The 14,290-nt window shown below is 42.3% G+C and overlaps 1 protein-coding gene across 15 annotated transcripts in view; it reads left to right on the forward strand.

The window, feature by feature from the left end:
- CELF2 (CUGBP Elav-like family member 2) overlaps positions 1-14,290 on the forward strand; it is an 854,489-nt gene that overhangs the window by 528,544 nt on the left and 311,655 nt on the right. For 3 of the 15 annotated variants that reach the window (XM_012443343.3, XM_012443344.3, XM_012443342.3), the window contains exon 1: positions 6,209-6,461. The exons of 8 other annotated variants lie outside the window; for them this stretch is intronic. In XM_012443343.3, coding sequence (XP_012298766.1) covers positions 6,307-6,461 — 155 coding nt within the window. In that variant the 5' untranslated portion in view covers positions 6,209-6,306. Of the gene's footprint in view, positions 1-6,208; positions 6,462-11,020; positions 11,107-14,290 lie in introns of those variants that run through there. 4 more of the 15 variants (XM_064369074.1, XM_012443347.3, XM_064369075.1 and 1 more) reach the window with 2 other exon arrangements.

Here is a 14,290-nt window from a genome sequence, read left to right on the forward strand (position 1 = left end):
AGAATAGTGAGGCTTTAGACAGAGAAAATGGAAAAAATCTGTTTCAAACTTCTCAAATAATGAAACCATTTATATTGTCACATAAGAAATAAAAGAATTGGCCCTAGAGTAGTAAATTATAAATGATTTACATGAAAATCATTTTGCTAAGGCTGACTTCTGTGAAGAATATATCTTACCTAACATTCTAGTATGTTGCTTAATTAGCTGTTTGTGCCACAGCAATATATCAAAATATATTAGTACATTTGTAGAGAGAGTTTAAGTACTTAATTTTAAAAAACAGAGGGGAAATTGTTTTAAAGGATACTTTTAAAACTTTAGTTGTAAATATTTCCAGTTGGATTATATTTTGGTTTAAATTAGTGATGTTCTCAGTAAATAAGGAACAAGATGTATTACTTATGAAAACAGTTATGAAACATGAGCTAATTTTTAGAATTTGGATGTGAATTTTAATTTTTCCAACTTAAGTTTAAATGTCATAAAAATTTTAATATAGAATTATTAAAATAAATGTTATCAGATAAATAGAATTGCCTTCTGAAGTAGAGATCTTTCTATGGACATTATTTTCAGAGTAGGTACACCCAAAACCTATGTACAGCATAGTAATATTTTTGAAGTTATCAGTTATGAATAGAGTAGATTTTAAATGCATGCTTGTGGTATTCTCTTCCTTGCAATGGGGTCGGAACTGCTCATTCCATCGAGTATACCAATAACTGCTTTCAAGATGAGCTCATAAAAGGTAATTGGTGAAGCTTTATATCTGGGGCCGGCACACTGTTTCCAGCACACTCAGATTCTGCTTCCATGGGAAATTTTTATTCCAAAACGAAGGTTGCAAGTCCATTTTTTGTGGGTTGGGAGGAAAGTAGCCTTCTGTGCTCCCTAGCTACATGTCCATGGCCCGCCTAAAGAAATCACTAGAAACCCTCCACGTTGAATTTTTGACTAAATTATCAATGATTTATCTGTGGTCTAATGACTTTAATTCCTGGGTAGTCACAGTTAGGTCCAGGAACGAGGGAACTGTCTTCTCACTTGGTTTGCTTTTCCGGTGGTTGGATCTATTACCAGCTCCCGGAATTTGGAGACTGCCCCCATTCTAGCATCCAACATACAGATGTATTTTCCTTTCACCTGATGGAGATGGTGTGAGGCTGCCCGAAGCTGGCAAACTTGTCTACATCTATTTCCACAACAGGAATGGTATACGTAATCTGTATCCTTCCATAAGCCTCTGCATGTAATGATTCCCCAAGGTGGTGACTTCAACAAATGTCGAAGTGAAATTTCATTCTACCCAGACATGCAGAAAACTGAATAGCAAAAGATTCTAACTGGAAAAGTGACTCCTTTCCATAGAAAGTAAATATTACACCCTAAGCCCCTCTGCTATGAGCTTTGGGAATATTCACATAAATGTGTTCATCAGACCACAGACTGAGATCTATAACACCTGTGTATGAATATTCCTGAATTTGTTAAAATGAAACCAGTTTTTCTTCTTTAAAATATGAGGGTATACAATGGCAAAAATCTCCTTTTGGGGTTGAAAAATAAAAGAGAGCATTTGATTAATATTCAGATCTAGAACTTTATAGCAAGTGCAGATTGTGCTAGAAGACCGAGGAAGTCATTCAAAGAGTGAATCAATACTAATTATTGTAATCAGGGGGGTTAATTAGGTGAAAACGTGGCTGATAAAAAGTTCATTGAGCACAGCCATGGAAACACGCAGGTTGATGGAAAGAAAGTAAAATGCACAAGGAAAAGTATTATATGGGGATGATCACTCTGTATTTAAGTATTCGTAGACGAAAAGCATGCCTTGATTTTGTCATCATGGTGGTGAGGATATTAGAAAATCCTGCTTAGTTTGCTTTGTATGGAGATTTCTGTAAGTCATTAACAGAACGCAGTTTGTTCTGTGGCATCTTCTGCTTCCTAGCATTGATCTGTACCTCCTAGGACAGTTAGGGGCACAAGTCCATTCAGTGGCAATAATGCCTTCTTGGATCACCTTTATTAGCCTTCACTGAAATTCTTTCCACATTTTGACAATTCCTGGGGAATTTGGGGTGGGGAGCATTCCTGATTCATAAAATGATTGATTGCTTCTCTAATTGTTATTGCATTTGGGAGTTTTTTTCTGAACTAACAGTGACTTTTGTTCGGTAGGAAAGATGAGGCAGTGGTTTGGCAAGGATTAAAATTCATGGCATTTTACTTGGCTGACATTGGAAAGAGAGTGTCCGAGGAGGGACAGGATGTGTGAGGGTTTAATGTTGAGTGTCTGAGAGGTAAAGCACCTTTTTGATTAAATGGTACCAATTCATGGAGATGGGACTAAGATGGAAGGGGTGTGTGTGTGTGTGTGTGTGTGTGTGTCTGAACCTCCAACTCAGAGATGTTGATGGTTAATGCTGGTTTTCGACGAGATACACTTTGTACCCAAACACACCATTCTGCTTTATGGAATGTCATCAGCAATTATCATGTACAGGTGTGTTTATCTCCCCCACAGCTTTCTTCCAAGTGTGGGACCGATCCGGCACATTTTCTTGTATGCCAAGACAATCAAAGTTAACAGGAAATGGCATCTGTGGAGAGAGGGTGACACCAGCCCTGAGTGACATGTATTACTAGGGCAGATTGAATGCCTGCTACTTCAGCCCATTCCAGGCTGACCTGCCCATGATTGGCTGTTTAGGATCATGATGAATCATCTGATTCAGGGAGCAGGATTGTCAGCATGCCCTCAGAGAAAAATAAAAACTATAATTTCCCTGCAAGATTATTTAGTTCCACAAACTTTGTTGTCAAGGAACGGAAGAGCTTGAGGTTTCAAGTTATGATGCTGATACACTTCTGATATGCGTGGCTGTTTTCATCCCCTTCTTGAGAAGGCCTGCAGCTGCAATCAGTAGAAAACTCTGGTTGAAGCTTACAGGCAGCATCACTGGCTTCTAGCAGGTCTAGTTTGAGTACAGTTGTGCCTTTATGCGGACATTGATGAGTTGCTTTTCATCCTTCCTGTAGGGCTCTCCATCTAAGTCCCACAAGGGCAACAGGCCCTGCGATGTTGATCATGCCTTGCTTTTTGAACGTCTTGGGCTGAGAGTCCAGCTCTCCTCTGTGAGAAGACTGACCTGCTCATTCGGAGATGCCTTTAAGGTATCATGTCTGTAAATGAAAACTCATGTTGACCTTGTTTTTGGAAACCGATTTGATGAAAAGGAATGGAGACCTCATTCCAAGCCTCAGGATGTTCAGTGCCTGCTCTCCAGAAACGATAACCTCTCTAGTCCCTCTGGGTCTGGCTACAGGCCTTAGAAGTATCAGTGAAAACCTCAGTGCTAAAAGAGCAATTGAATCAGCACTGGTTTTCTCTCTTCTTTTCCAACTGCCTGTTTCAGGTTTTAACAAAGATTGGGGGTGAGGGTGTTATGATAGAAATAAGAAATAAAACTGAAATTTATTAACCGTCTACTGTATACCTGGCTACATTAACTGGTTACTTTTAGCTTGTATAATTTAATCCACAGATATCCAAGAGTTAATGGTAATTGTTATTCCCATTTTAAAGATGGAAAAACTGAGCCTGAGAGAGGTAAAATAACAGGCTCCTAGACATAGGGGGAGGAACTATGACTCCATACTCAGCCAAACACCTTCCCTGGGCCACCTTGACAGTATAACTATTTAAAAGTTGACATTTTAAAGAAACTTCTTTCTCTGCTGCAGCATTTCCATTGTAGATGTTGAATTGTGTGTGTCTCCTGGTTTTACCAGTGAGGAAGTTGTATGACTCAGCAAGGAACTGTCACATAGGATCTGAGGTCAAATCCCTGGTCGTTGTTTAGTTTCAGCTGCTCAGCCCTTCCTAAGTCACAGCTCTTTTACACTTACCTTCCAGTGCCAACTTTGGGAAGGGCATCGGACTGAAGAAACAGAGCAGGGTGTTCACACAGAAAGCATCTAGGGAGTAAGGAAGGAAACATTTTGAAAGCAGCGATGCAGATTCTAACAACTCTCCCTTCCATACCCTTATTTGTTCACTTTATAGTTGATGAGGTCTTTGAATTAAAGCTTTCCATGCCTCACTTCTCTAGGGCTTTAATCTGTATAATGGGAATAGATGTTGGAAGGAACAACAGAGAATTTTAAAGGATTATGAATTAAAATACGAATTTTTATGCATCTAGGGTGCCAAAATAGGTCATACTGCAATGAAAACCAATCCAGCAATAAACATGCGTGCAGTGCTCAATAAAAGACATAGTCTGGGCCCTCAAGCAGCTCACAATGTTCATGGAACAAAGAGTAGCCAGTGGATGAGGAGGGGTCAAGTGGCTCGTTGCAGAGACAGAGGAGGTGAGCGGGGCCCTGAAGGAGGGGCAGATGGAGGTGGGTGAGGGAGAGAGGGGAGGTGTCATTAGGACACCTTGAATTCATCTTTATTTTTAAAACAACACAAAATACAATCCTTAGCTTCATCACCTTTCTTCCTCAGACCCTAAAGTCATTTACATCTCTCCTCCTCTCTTACCTGCCCTATTCCTATGAAACAGGGCAAATATGTAGCTATTCATATAAAGAGGAAATTGAAAGGTGACATGATTAGGTCACATAACACTTTGTACTCAGCGATAGTAGTAAAACAAGATAGAACACATTCCACTGAGCTTGGCTAGATAGCTATACCACCTGTCCATGAAGGTTTTGGGTAGTTCTTTTAAGAGAAAGAAAAAAAAAATCCCCCAATGGACTTCACAGGAATTAGCATCAAAAGCAAAGTTAAATAAAAAGTCATTTGGGATTTTCAAAAACCTCTATCCTTGGCTAAAAATGGCTGGAGATTTGAACCATATTATAGGGAAAAAATAAATTTCCTGTGCTCAAAACCTTAATGTATTTTCAACCTACATGTCACTTTAATAGCTTGGTTATGTAATTGCTGTAGTGATAATTAGGTTAACACATTGTACTTCTTATCTGAGGATCGTGGTAGGCTTTGATTTTTCAGCCATTCATCTCTATTAGGAAGTACGGAATGGCCACACTTAAGGGAAAGGTCTAGCTGATGAGTCAGAAAATTAAATGACTCATCCCGGGTGTCAATCAGCTCTTTGACAGAATGAAATGCTGAATCCAACAGGCCTGGTTCTTATCCTCACAATGTCTTCACTCAGTCTGAAAGTAGCGCTTGTCCTAAAGAGTCTGATCTGCGTGTATTGGATCAGATATCTTCTGATCCTAGTGACCACGAGCTCTTTGGGAGGGATCAGTTACCATAGTGAGTCAAGTAGATTCATGTGCTTTATTTTCACAGAAACCCAAGCTTTGGCTCTCTTAATCCTCACTCATTTTTCAAGTTGTATCTGTTGAGAAAAAGGAGAGACATTCAGGCACATGGGGCTGTGATACCCAGAGAGATTCCCTCTGAAGTGGAGATTTTGATTCCTGCCAAGATCCGTCTCAGACAACCCCACCCTCAAGCTTACCACGTCCATTTCTCTTCCTTTCACCCCACCTGTTGCTGCCTTCTCTGGGACCGAATGTTACGCCCGCAACTGTGTCCTCCCAGCTGTTGCTGTTCAGCTGTTGTAGTTTGTCAAGTGGCAATTTCTCCTTTTCTAAAAAGTTAACCCCACGTGACAGTAAGATAAGAACTTCTAGCCAATTGGGAAAACATGTCGTCGGGGTGGGGGGCGGGGTGGTGAGGGGTGGACTAGGAAGGAATGAAAACCTCATTCTGATAAGTGTAAATTTTGTTCCTGCCGCCAGGCTGGCACCAGATAAGGGCACCTGGTATAGTTTGACAAATTTCGGCGTCTTCAAGAGGGCACTAGGACATTTCTTCAAAAGATTTTTTTTCTGAATGCCTGCCATATGCAAATTACAGTGCTAGACAGGGAGGCCTTTTTCTTCTTCCCATTCTTTCCCCAGATGTCTCCTCCTTCCCAGTTTTCATATCCCATTGACTGCCTTCATGGTGGACCGTCTTCCATCCTCCCCCTCCTCTTCCTGGTAACGTCTGGAAAGGAATCCCAGTGCTCTCTGTGAAAACAGCTGTTCCTAGTTCAGAAATCAGCCTTGGTCAAGGCGAGTCAACGTGATTTCTCTGGCAGATGAGCAACCCACGGCTCCTCTCTCCACTTTGGTAGCCACCTACCTCCTCAGACACGCAGCTGGAGAGGAACTTTCTGCCATTTTCTGGCTCCCATTTGAGAGAGAGGAGGAGAAAAGGGAGAAAGAAAGCTGAGGGAGAAAGGAAAGGCCTGCAATCGTGGTACAATGGAGAAAGGAGAAAAAGGAAAGGGCAAGTTAGAGAGGGAAGTGATGAGATGGTTGGGCTCTGGGTGTGAGAGACCCACAGTGCTAACATTGCATTCCTTTGGATTGGAAGCTGCAGAACACGCTAGCGGGGTACCTCCTTTCCGAATGAGAAGGTATGTATTAAAGGAACCGTCTTCAGCTTGAGGGCCTCTTCGAAAGGCATAAATCCACCATGATGTATTTTGGCTCTATGAAAAACATTCAGAAAAACACAAGATTGCAAAATAATAATAATAAAAACCTGTAGAAGCTATTCTCAGTGACTACTTACTATTCCCTGAAAAAAATGTAAAATGAGCTTAATAATGATTTCATCTCTATTGGCATTTACTTTTCCTTAAATCGCCTTAGATATGCGATAATGTCACCGTTCCAGAAGTTTTCGAGATGGGGGAAAATAAGTGATCATTTTAAACTTATAGTTGGTGATATAAATATTTATTGTTTAAGTGATGTCATTATGGAACCAAGAAGAGATATGCTTACAATATATCACTTAAGGATATGTTTGGGTTTTTTTAAGCACATTAAAAACTGTTTATTTTTGCAAGTTGCTAATGAAACTGCAGTAAGCCAAGAACAAACACATGGTCACAAGGTCAGATACTCTCTCAGGTATTTAAAATTCATGTGGATTTCAAATGTATTGCCTGGAAATGATGGGAAATCCCCTCACAGGGCCTATATTGCTTGGTCCAAATGGCTATGAGCACACTGCACTTGTTTTTTGTTTCTTTGCTGTTGCTGTTAATTAAAACAGCTATGCTAATACAATTTGAATTTGCAAATGTGATAGGGGAAAGATGTTTTGCATACTGGTTTGTCATGGGGAGCCAGAAATGAGAAGGAAAAAGAAATCCTTCAGTAAAGGTGGCTTTTTGAGTTGCCTGAACAATGCTAGTACATCTTTGTTCTGTACTTGCAGGGCTGAGAGCTACTGCCTTTAAAGTGATGCTACTGTGGGAAGTTATGTATAGGAATAATAAAAAAGGGAATATCACAAGGTATACAAGGTTGTCTGCAGGAGCAGAAAATTAACTGTTGGGTTATAAACATGGGTCACGATATATCGAGCACCAGTCCCTAAATTATAGTAGAAACTTTGTGCAAAAATGTTGAAAGATTTATAGTCAATGGACTGTATTCTGGTTCATTGATTAGAGAGGTGGCAGGAAAAGGGTTAGTATTCCAATTCAAGCAGTTTGTACTCTGTGTACAAATGCATTTATTAGCACTGTTTCTATTGAGAGTGTGTGTGTGTGTGTGTGTGTGTTTTAATGCTAGTGATAATTCAGTGCTCAGACAATGACCTGTGGATAAAACTCTGTATGAGATGAGATTCGAAGAGGGAAGTGAAGCTGAAATTGCACAGTGCTTTCCCTTGCCTGGGAAGGCCTCATATAAAATGAGGTCATTCAGAAACTTTCCCTTGAAGTGCTTCCAATTCTTGAATTGCCTTTTGTTTGGAACATGAATAGCAAGTTGATTAAAAAAAAAAGAGGAGACAATTAGGGAAGGTAGGGGGATGGGGCTAGAGAAGAGCTTAAGGTTTTTGTACAATACAGCTAAAACTATGAGGAAACTTCATTGCTCAGGACAGCCTGGTCGCCAGTGATGGCAACACCGGGTGGTGTCACCAACCAGTTCATATCCACGAGTGGGGCCAGCTGACGGTGTTGTCCCCTCCACTGCTGTTGATAAGATCCCTGGCTATAAAATAGCTTCATTGAACCCGAGTGTTCAACAGCGGCCCTGTGGAGCTGTCTGCCAAATAACTCCAACTGCCAAAACATGATACCTGATGGCTCGTTACTGCATGAAAATTAAAAAAGGGGCCCTGTTGAGTTGTTTTTAGATTTTTTTTTTCTTTCTACCAAAGCAGTAAAAGGAGAAATTGAAGCTTTTCATTGGGTGGTATTTGGTTGGGTGTTCTTGTTTTGTTTTCTCAAGAGCTTTTGAAATTTGTATTTTTACAAACGGCTTTTGTGTATGTGCTGTGATCATGGAAACCGACTCGATATTATAAATGAAAGCTACAAATGGAAGACTGTCGTAAATAACCCATGGTGGGGGGAGGATGTGTGGATTTTGTTTCCCTCTGGTACCTATATCAAGTGCCTGTGCAATCACTACATTATTTATGTATTTGGCAGCCAAAGTATTTAAACTCAGATACACTCCATAAGCTCTCTTCCGTTCACGTCACCGTATCCCATGTAGAGTGAGTTTTCTTTTATATTTGACCCTGCGTTTGCTTATATCTTTAACTGCAAAAGTAAATGTGCTTTGAAAACCATGTTACACAGTAGTTAAATAAGGCAATAACCTATGCACTTGGAATTCTCTCTCTATGACCTACTTACATACTACTTCACCCTCCTCATAGTATGATTAAAAGCTGCTTTGAATCCACTATTGCCTCAAGGGATTTGAGGCTAGAATTTAACAAACTGCTGAGAAGGCTTAAGTCAGTGAGAGGGCTTCCTTACAGCTTCTTCCAACTAATTCATATGCAATTAAAGAGAAAATAAATATTTCAGAAGTGTACATGTTAATGAAACATGTTCTACCTTATAGAACGTAGATCTGTATGGAACTTTATGCTATGGCTGATTACAAAATATTTTTCATTTTGATTCATGCAGTTGTGTTTTGCTTCTGTTTTGGAGGCCAGTTCTGCTCCTTTCTTAAAATAATTTTTATATAGTCAGCTTATTATATACATTAGATATTTATGCCCATAACATACAGAAAACCAAGAACTGTCAAGGTTTGTCTTCATTTTTGCAGCTCATTATTAAGATAATTGAAAGACTTACCAAAATCCTGTAATTTCAAAGGCAGAACAGTAGCTAAGATGGGGAGTAAATTTAGCTTATGTCTGAGAACAAGTTTGGCCCTTTGGGAGTGTAAAAATTCATTGGATTGCAACCATTTATCAGTTCCTTATGAGCCTAGACCTGGTTCACCGGGTGAGGTAATATTTTAAAAATTAAGGTTAGTTTAGCCCTATATCTAACACTCTTGGAATTAGAAGGTCAAAAGCCAGATATATTGTTCAGCTGAAGAAGGCAACCAAGTCAATTAAGCATGTGTGGACTTAATTGAATATCCCAGGTCTGATACTTTATATTGCTCAATGCATCAAACCTGGATTTAAAATTGATCTCTAGGTCTCCATTTGCCTTCATAACCTCTGAAGATAGTTAGCTGTCATCATCATACAAGAAACTGGTGAGAAGAACTTAAAATCCTATTTTCTCTCTATCATGTCTGATGCATTTAATTACTTGTGACTTAGTTGTTTAAACCTGTGGTTCTGGTTCGTGTCACAGAATCCTGAGGCATAACTTAATTTGTGAGGAGAAAGCCGAGCTTCCTAGCACAGGTCTGATTTTTAGAAAAACAAAGACTGAACATTACATATTTCAAACAAAACCATAATACGTGTGTGTGCGTGTGTTTATAGGTGTATAGATGTATAGACACATACAATACCCTTAAAGTTTAAGATGTCATTACAAAATCAAGTGGTTTCCGTAAGAGGTAAACTATAAACTTCTGATATACAATTTATGATGCTGACTCAGAATGTTAAATATGCCGTGAAGTCTTACATACTTGTGACTACACTGTGAAAAGTTTGCTATCCAAATAATCAACTAAACAATGGAACGATCAATTAGAATGCTACCTTATAAACTAGTTTTCCAGAACTGAATGCAAATCACTTAAAAATTAAACCCGCCAGCTCTTTTTTTTCCTAAGAGTTTGTCTATTTTTCTCACTTCTTGTTAGTAAATCAGTCACAAATCTTAAGTGGGTGTTGCAACTTCATGGCCCTTTACAGATCTAACGCTCGTGAAGTCACTCAGCTGGTTTCTAATTATTGTGTTAAATACTAGGAAATGGCTGATTCGTGATTTATGACTTTATTTTCAGCCGCTTATACTTCTGTTTGCAAGATGATAGAAAGGGCAGTGCCGTCATGCAGAAACAGGTTCGTCTTCCTTAGGGCATCGCGATACGTCCCTAAATGTCACTTGGGTCATCTATCTGATATTTACTTCGCTTAAACCTCCAGTTCCCTTTGGGTGATGGCCGTTGGTCCCTGCACGGGCAAGCACCCCACCCCAAGAAGCCTCGAAGCAAACCTCGTGCCGCTCGCCTCCCACGGCTGGGCTCTGGGAGCGCGGCTCTGGGTCTGAAGTGGAGCAGGCTCTGGAGCCCGAGCGGCCACCGCGGCCTCCTGCCAGGGAGCCCCGGGCGAGGCAGCAGAGCCAGGCGGGGAGCAGGTTTGCGTTCTGGGGTCCAGAGACCCCGATAAGTCTGGCTGTGCCCCGGCGGTGAGCGCGGCGGCGGTGGCGGCCCGCCCTGGGTCCCCGCGGGGCGGAGCCGGGTTCGGGGCCGCGCTTGGGGCCGGCGGGCCCGCAGGGGTTAAGCGGCTGCGGGCGCCCTGCGAGCTCCGCCCCCGCCCGCCGCACCTGGCGCTCTGCAGCCGGCCGCCCGGCGCTGGATTTCGGAGGGGATTGGCGGAGCGCGAGGAGAGAATGTGACAAGTGCCGGCTCGGCGGCCGCCGGGGGAGGCCGCGCGCACCTGTCCCTGCCCGTCTCGCGCCGCCCGCGGCCGCTCGGACGCGCGCAGAGCCGCCCCCCGCCGCCGCCGCCGCGTGCGCCCGCGAACATGACTTCTGCCTTCAAGCTGGATTTCCTCCCGGACATGATGGTCGAGGGCCGCCTGCTAGTTCCTGACAGAATGTGAGTGGCGCCGCGTCCCGAGGCCGAGCGAACGGGCGTCTTCTCCTCAGAGCCGCCGGCGCGAAGCAGACGGGCGGCGCCCGCCACTCCCAGGAGCGGCTTGGTGGCTTCGGAGCCGCCGCCTTCCTCGGCCTTCGGAGGCCGGCGCGGGACGCGGGAGGAGGGAGCGGGTGTGGACCAGCGACGGCGGTGCGGGGCGCGGGGCTTCCCGGAGGAGCGAGCGCAGCGCGGCGTCCGGGGACCGGGCGGGGTCCACGAGTCGGGGGTGAGGACCCGCGGGCGGGGCGGGGGACGGGCGAGCGGGGGGCGGGCGGGGTCCGCGGGCCCGGGCGAGGACTCGCGAGCGGGGTGAGCGGGGCGAGCGGGGCTCGGCGTTCCGGGGTCCGGGCGGCGTCCTTGGGTCCGAGTGGGGACCGGCGAGCGGGGCGCGGAGTCCCGGAGTCCGGCAGGGCGGGCGGGGACCGGGCGGGGTCTGGGGGTCCGGGTGAGGACCCAGCGGGGCGCGGCGTCTGGTGGCGGGGACCGGGCGGGAGCCGGAGAGCGGGGCGCCAGGTCCGGGCGGGGTGCGCGCGTGCGAGTGTGCACGCTCGTGTCATTTGAAATGCGGGGCTAACGGAGCTCTCGTGGCCCGGGGAAAGAGCCCTTCTTACCAAATTACCCGCTCATCTGACTTAATATTTGCAAAGATCCTTTCCTAAGGTGGGAGAGGGGAAGCAGGGAAAAGGAGGGGAGGGGAGATGATTCTAAAGCGTGAAACTAGCCAGGTGTACTTTATTGCAGAAATTCGAGGTAATTTTTACGTAATCATGATGGTTTGTCTGATATGCAGTCTGTAATTTAATAATGTGATTCTGGTTGTTTTACATGTCGCCAAACTAGGGTAGAGAGTTCATTGGAAGAAGTGGAGGGCTGGGATTCCTGAAGAAAGCAAAGTATGTCTAATTTTTCGCTGGCTTGATAGGAAAGTTTTTATTAGCTCAGGGAGGGTCAGTAGGATCTTTGTATTTCAGTCATGTTAGGAAAAGGAAACCAAAAAAGAAAGGATTGCCAGAGTGGGACCAAAAGGTCTGTGTCCTTTTCGGACATATAAAATTCTCTCTGATCAGTTGGGAAATTGAATAGCGGATCTAAGTTGTAATTAATTGAATCTGGTAGGGGGAGGAAGGGATTTGTATGGTAAGAGTACATGGAAAATGTTTCCTGTTCTACCCACCGTGGGACTAAACATCCGTATTCTTTCTGGCACCTTATGGTAACCTGCAGTATTCAGGTTCTGTGATCCATTTCCCTGGCAACTAACTTTGCCCTGACATGCTAGATTCATTTTCTAGCATGTTAAGTGTTAGGAGTTAAGAGATTCTTGAGAAATTCTGCAGTGGCCAATTGTTTGAGCTACAAGTACCGAAAAAGAAAAAAGAGGGGGTGTAGAGGAGAGGGATGATAGAATCTGCTACGAATTGTCTTTTGAGTCATTATTGAGAATGTTAACTTTCTTGTACACGATCAAGTTCATCGTTTAAACTGAGATCACATAACATGAATTAATATTCCTTTTTGGTAGTAATTAGTAACATTTCCATGATATTTGTTTTAAGAGACGTCTGTCCTGTCCCCTATCTTAAATTATAGACCTATGTAGACATATAATTCATGTTTGCCCATGAGCTATTGTGAAAGTCTTACGCGTTTTCTCCTCTAGAGGCTGGAGTGTTCAGGCTTAACTGAAGAATTCGCTTAATCGTGATTTTGAATTTATGGTCACCTGCTACTAAAGTGACCATCATATATCTAAGCTGAGGAATGCTCTATGAATTTAAAGTGTTAATGACCTCAGAAAGATGCAGTTTCTTGTCAATTATGAATTATGAAAATTTAATTTATCCTTTCCATTTGGTGGATGAATGTGGCCTGTTTAAATGATTTCCTCTGAACTGAGCCCTTGTGCCTCAGCCATGGAGTCTCCTATGACAATCCTAATGTGACTTCTACCCCACTTCTCTTCCAAATGTTAGTTATTTCCAAATGATAGCCTTTGGAATCAAACCCAAATTGTTCTCAGCGTTGTCAGCTATTGCTTAATTGAACTCAAGGAAGAAAAAAAAAGATTTGTAAATGATAGTTTTATTAGTTGTTTCCAAAATATGTTGTGTGTCTCTATAGCCCCAAGAACACTATAGCATGCTTTTCAGAATTGCTGGTAATTAACTCACATTAGATACTGTATCTGGGGGTAGAGGTGTTGGAGGGGTGACAATTTGAAAATGCATGAAATCTGCCTAGGTCGTAAGTTTTATTGCTATAGTCATGCAGTTGAGAAGATAGCCATGTGGATTGTTTTCAGGACTGATTCTCATGTGTGGTATATCACCGTTTGGACTAAATTGCAGTTGGCTAGATATTGGCCTATTCCTAAAAGGAACTGAAAACATAGGGGCTTTTCTTCTGTTGATTTTTCTAAAGCAGTAGAACATTTTCAATGGCTTTTTCCCACAAGAATATATTAGATAACTTTGCAAGATGTAATATGTTTTAGTCCTCAAGGCAGATGAACAAATAGCTTTTGAGATGAATTATTACACTTGATGGCCCCACGAGTTATCCAGTATTTAAAGAGCCCAGATCGTTTAAGACTCTGTAGTGGTATAGAATTGCTCTAACATGTGCTTCAAAAGTTGTGGGGTTTTAAACATTCAGTATCAAAACTATAAATGGAAATGGACATTTTAAATAATCTTGACTATTAAAGTTTCAGTGTCTTTGTGTTACTATAGAATATCATCTACGATATTTGCAACAAAGTATAATGAAAACAGGCAGTGAATTTTTTTAAATTTGATTTTAAACTGACAATTGGTTTTCAATTAAGATCTGGTGTGTGTGTGTTGGGGGTGTTTCTTCCTTCGATTCGCCTTTTTAATGACCATATACATGCATTTAGGGTTTGTAAATGGTTTTGAATTTTTAAACATAGCTAATAAATGATGTCTTAAAAATGAGAAATTACAGTTAGAAAACTAAACACAGCTTAAAAGTATTAAGTGTTAGAATAAGACACTAAGAGTCTACTAATAAACTGAAAATAAATCTTAATTTTTTAATATTTGATAGGTAACCTTACTGAAAATGAGAAAAGTTATCTTGACTGTAAATTCATCAACTTGATGAATTGGCTTTTTGTTAAGTC

Source organism: Aotus nancymaae, unplaced genomic scaffold (genome assembly GCF_030222135.1).
Source record: "Aotus nancymaae isolate 86718 unplaced genomic scaffold, 86718_ANA_hifiasm-v0.15.2.pri h1tg000083l, whole genome shotgun sequence".
NCBI classification, from domain to species: Eukaryota; Metazoa; Chordata; class Mammalia; order Primates; family Aotidae; genus Aotus; species Aotus nancymaae.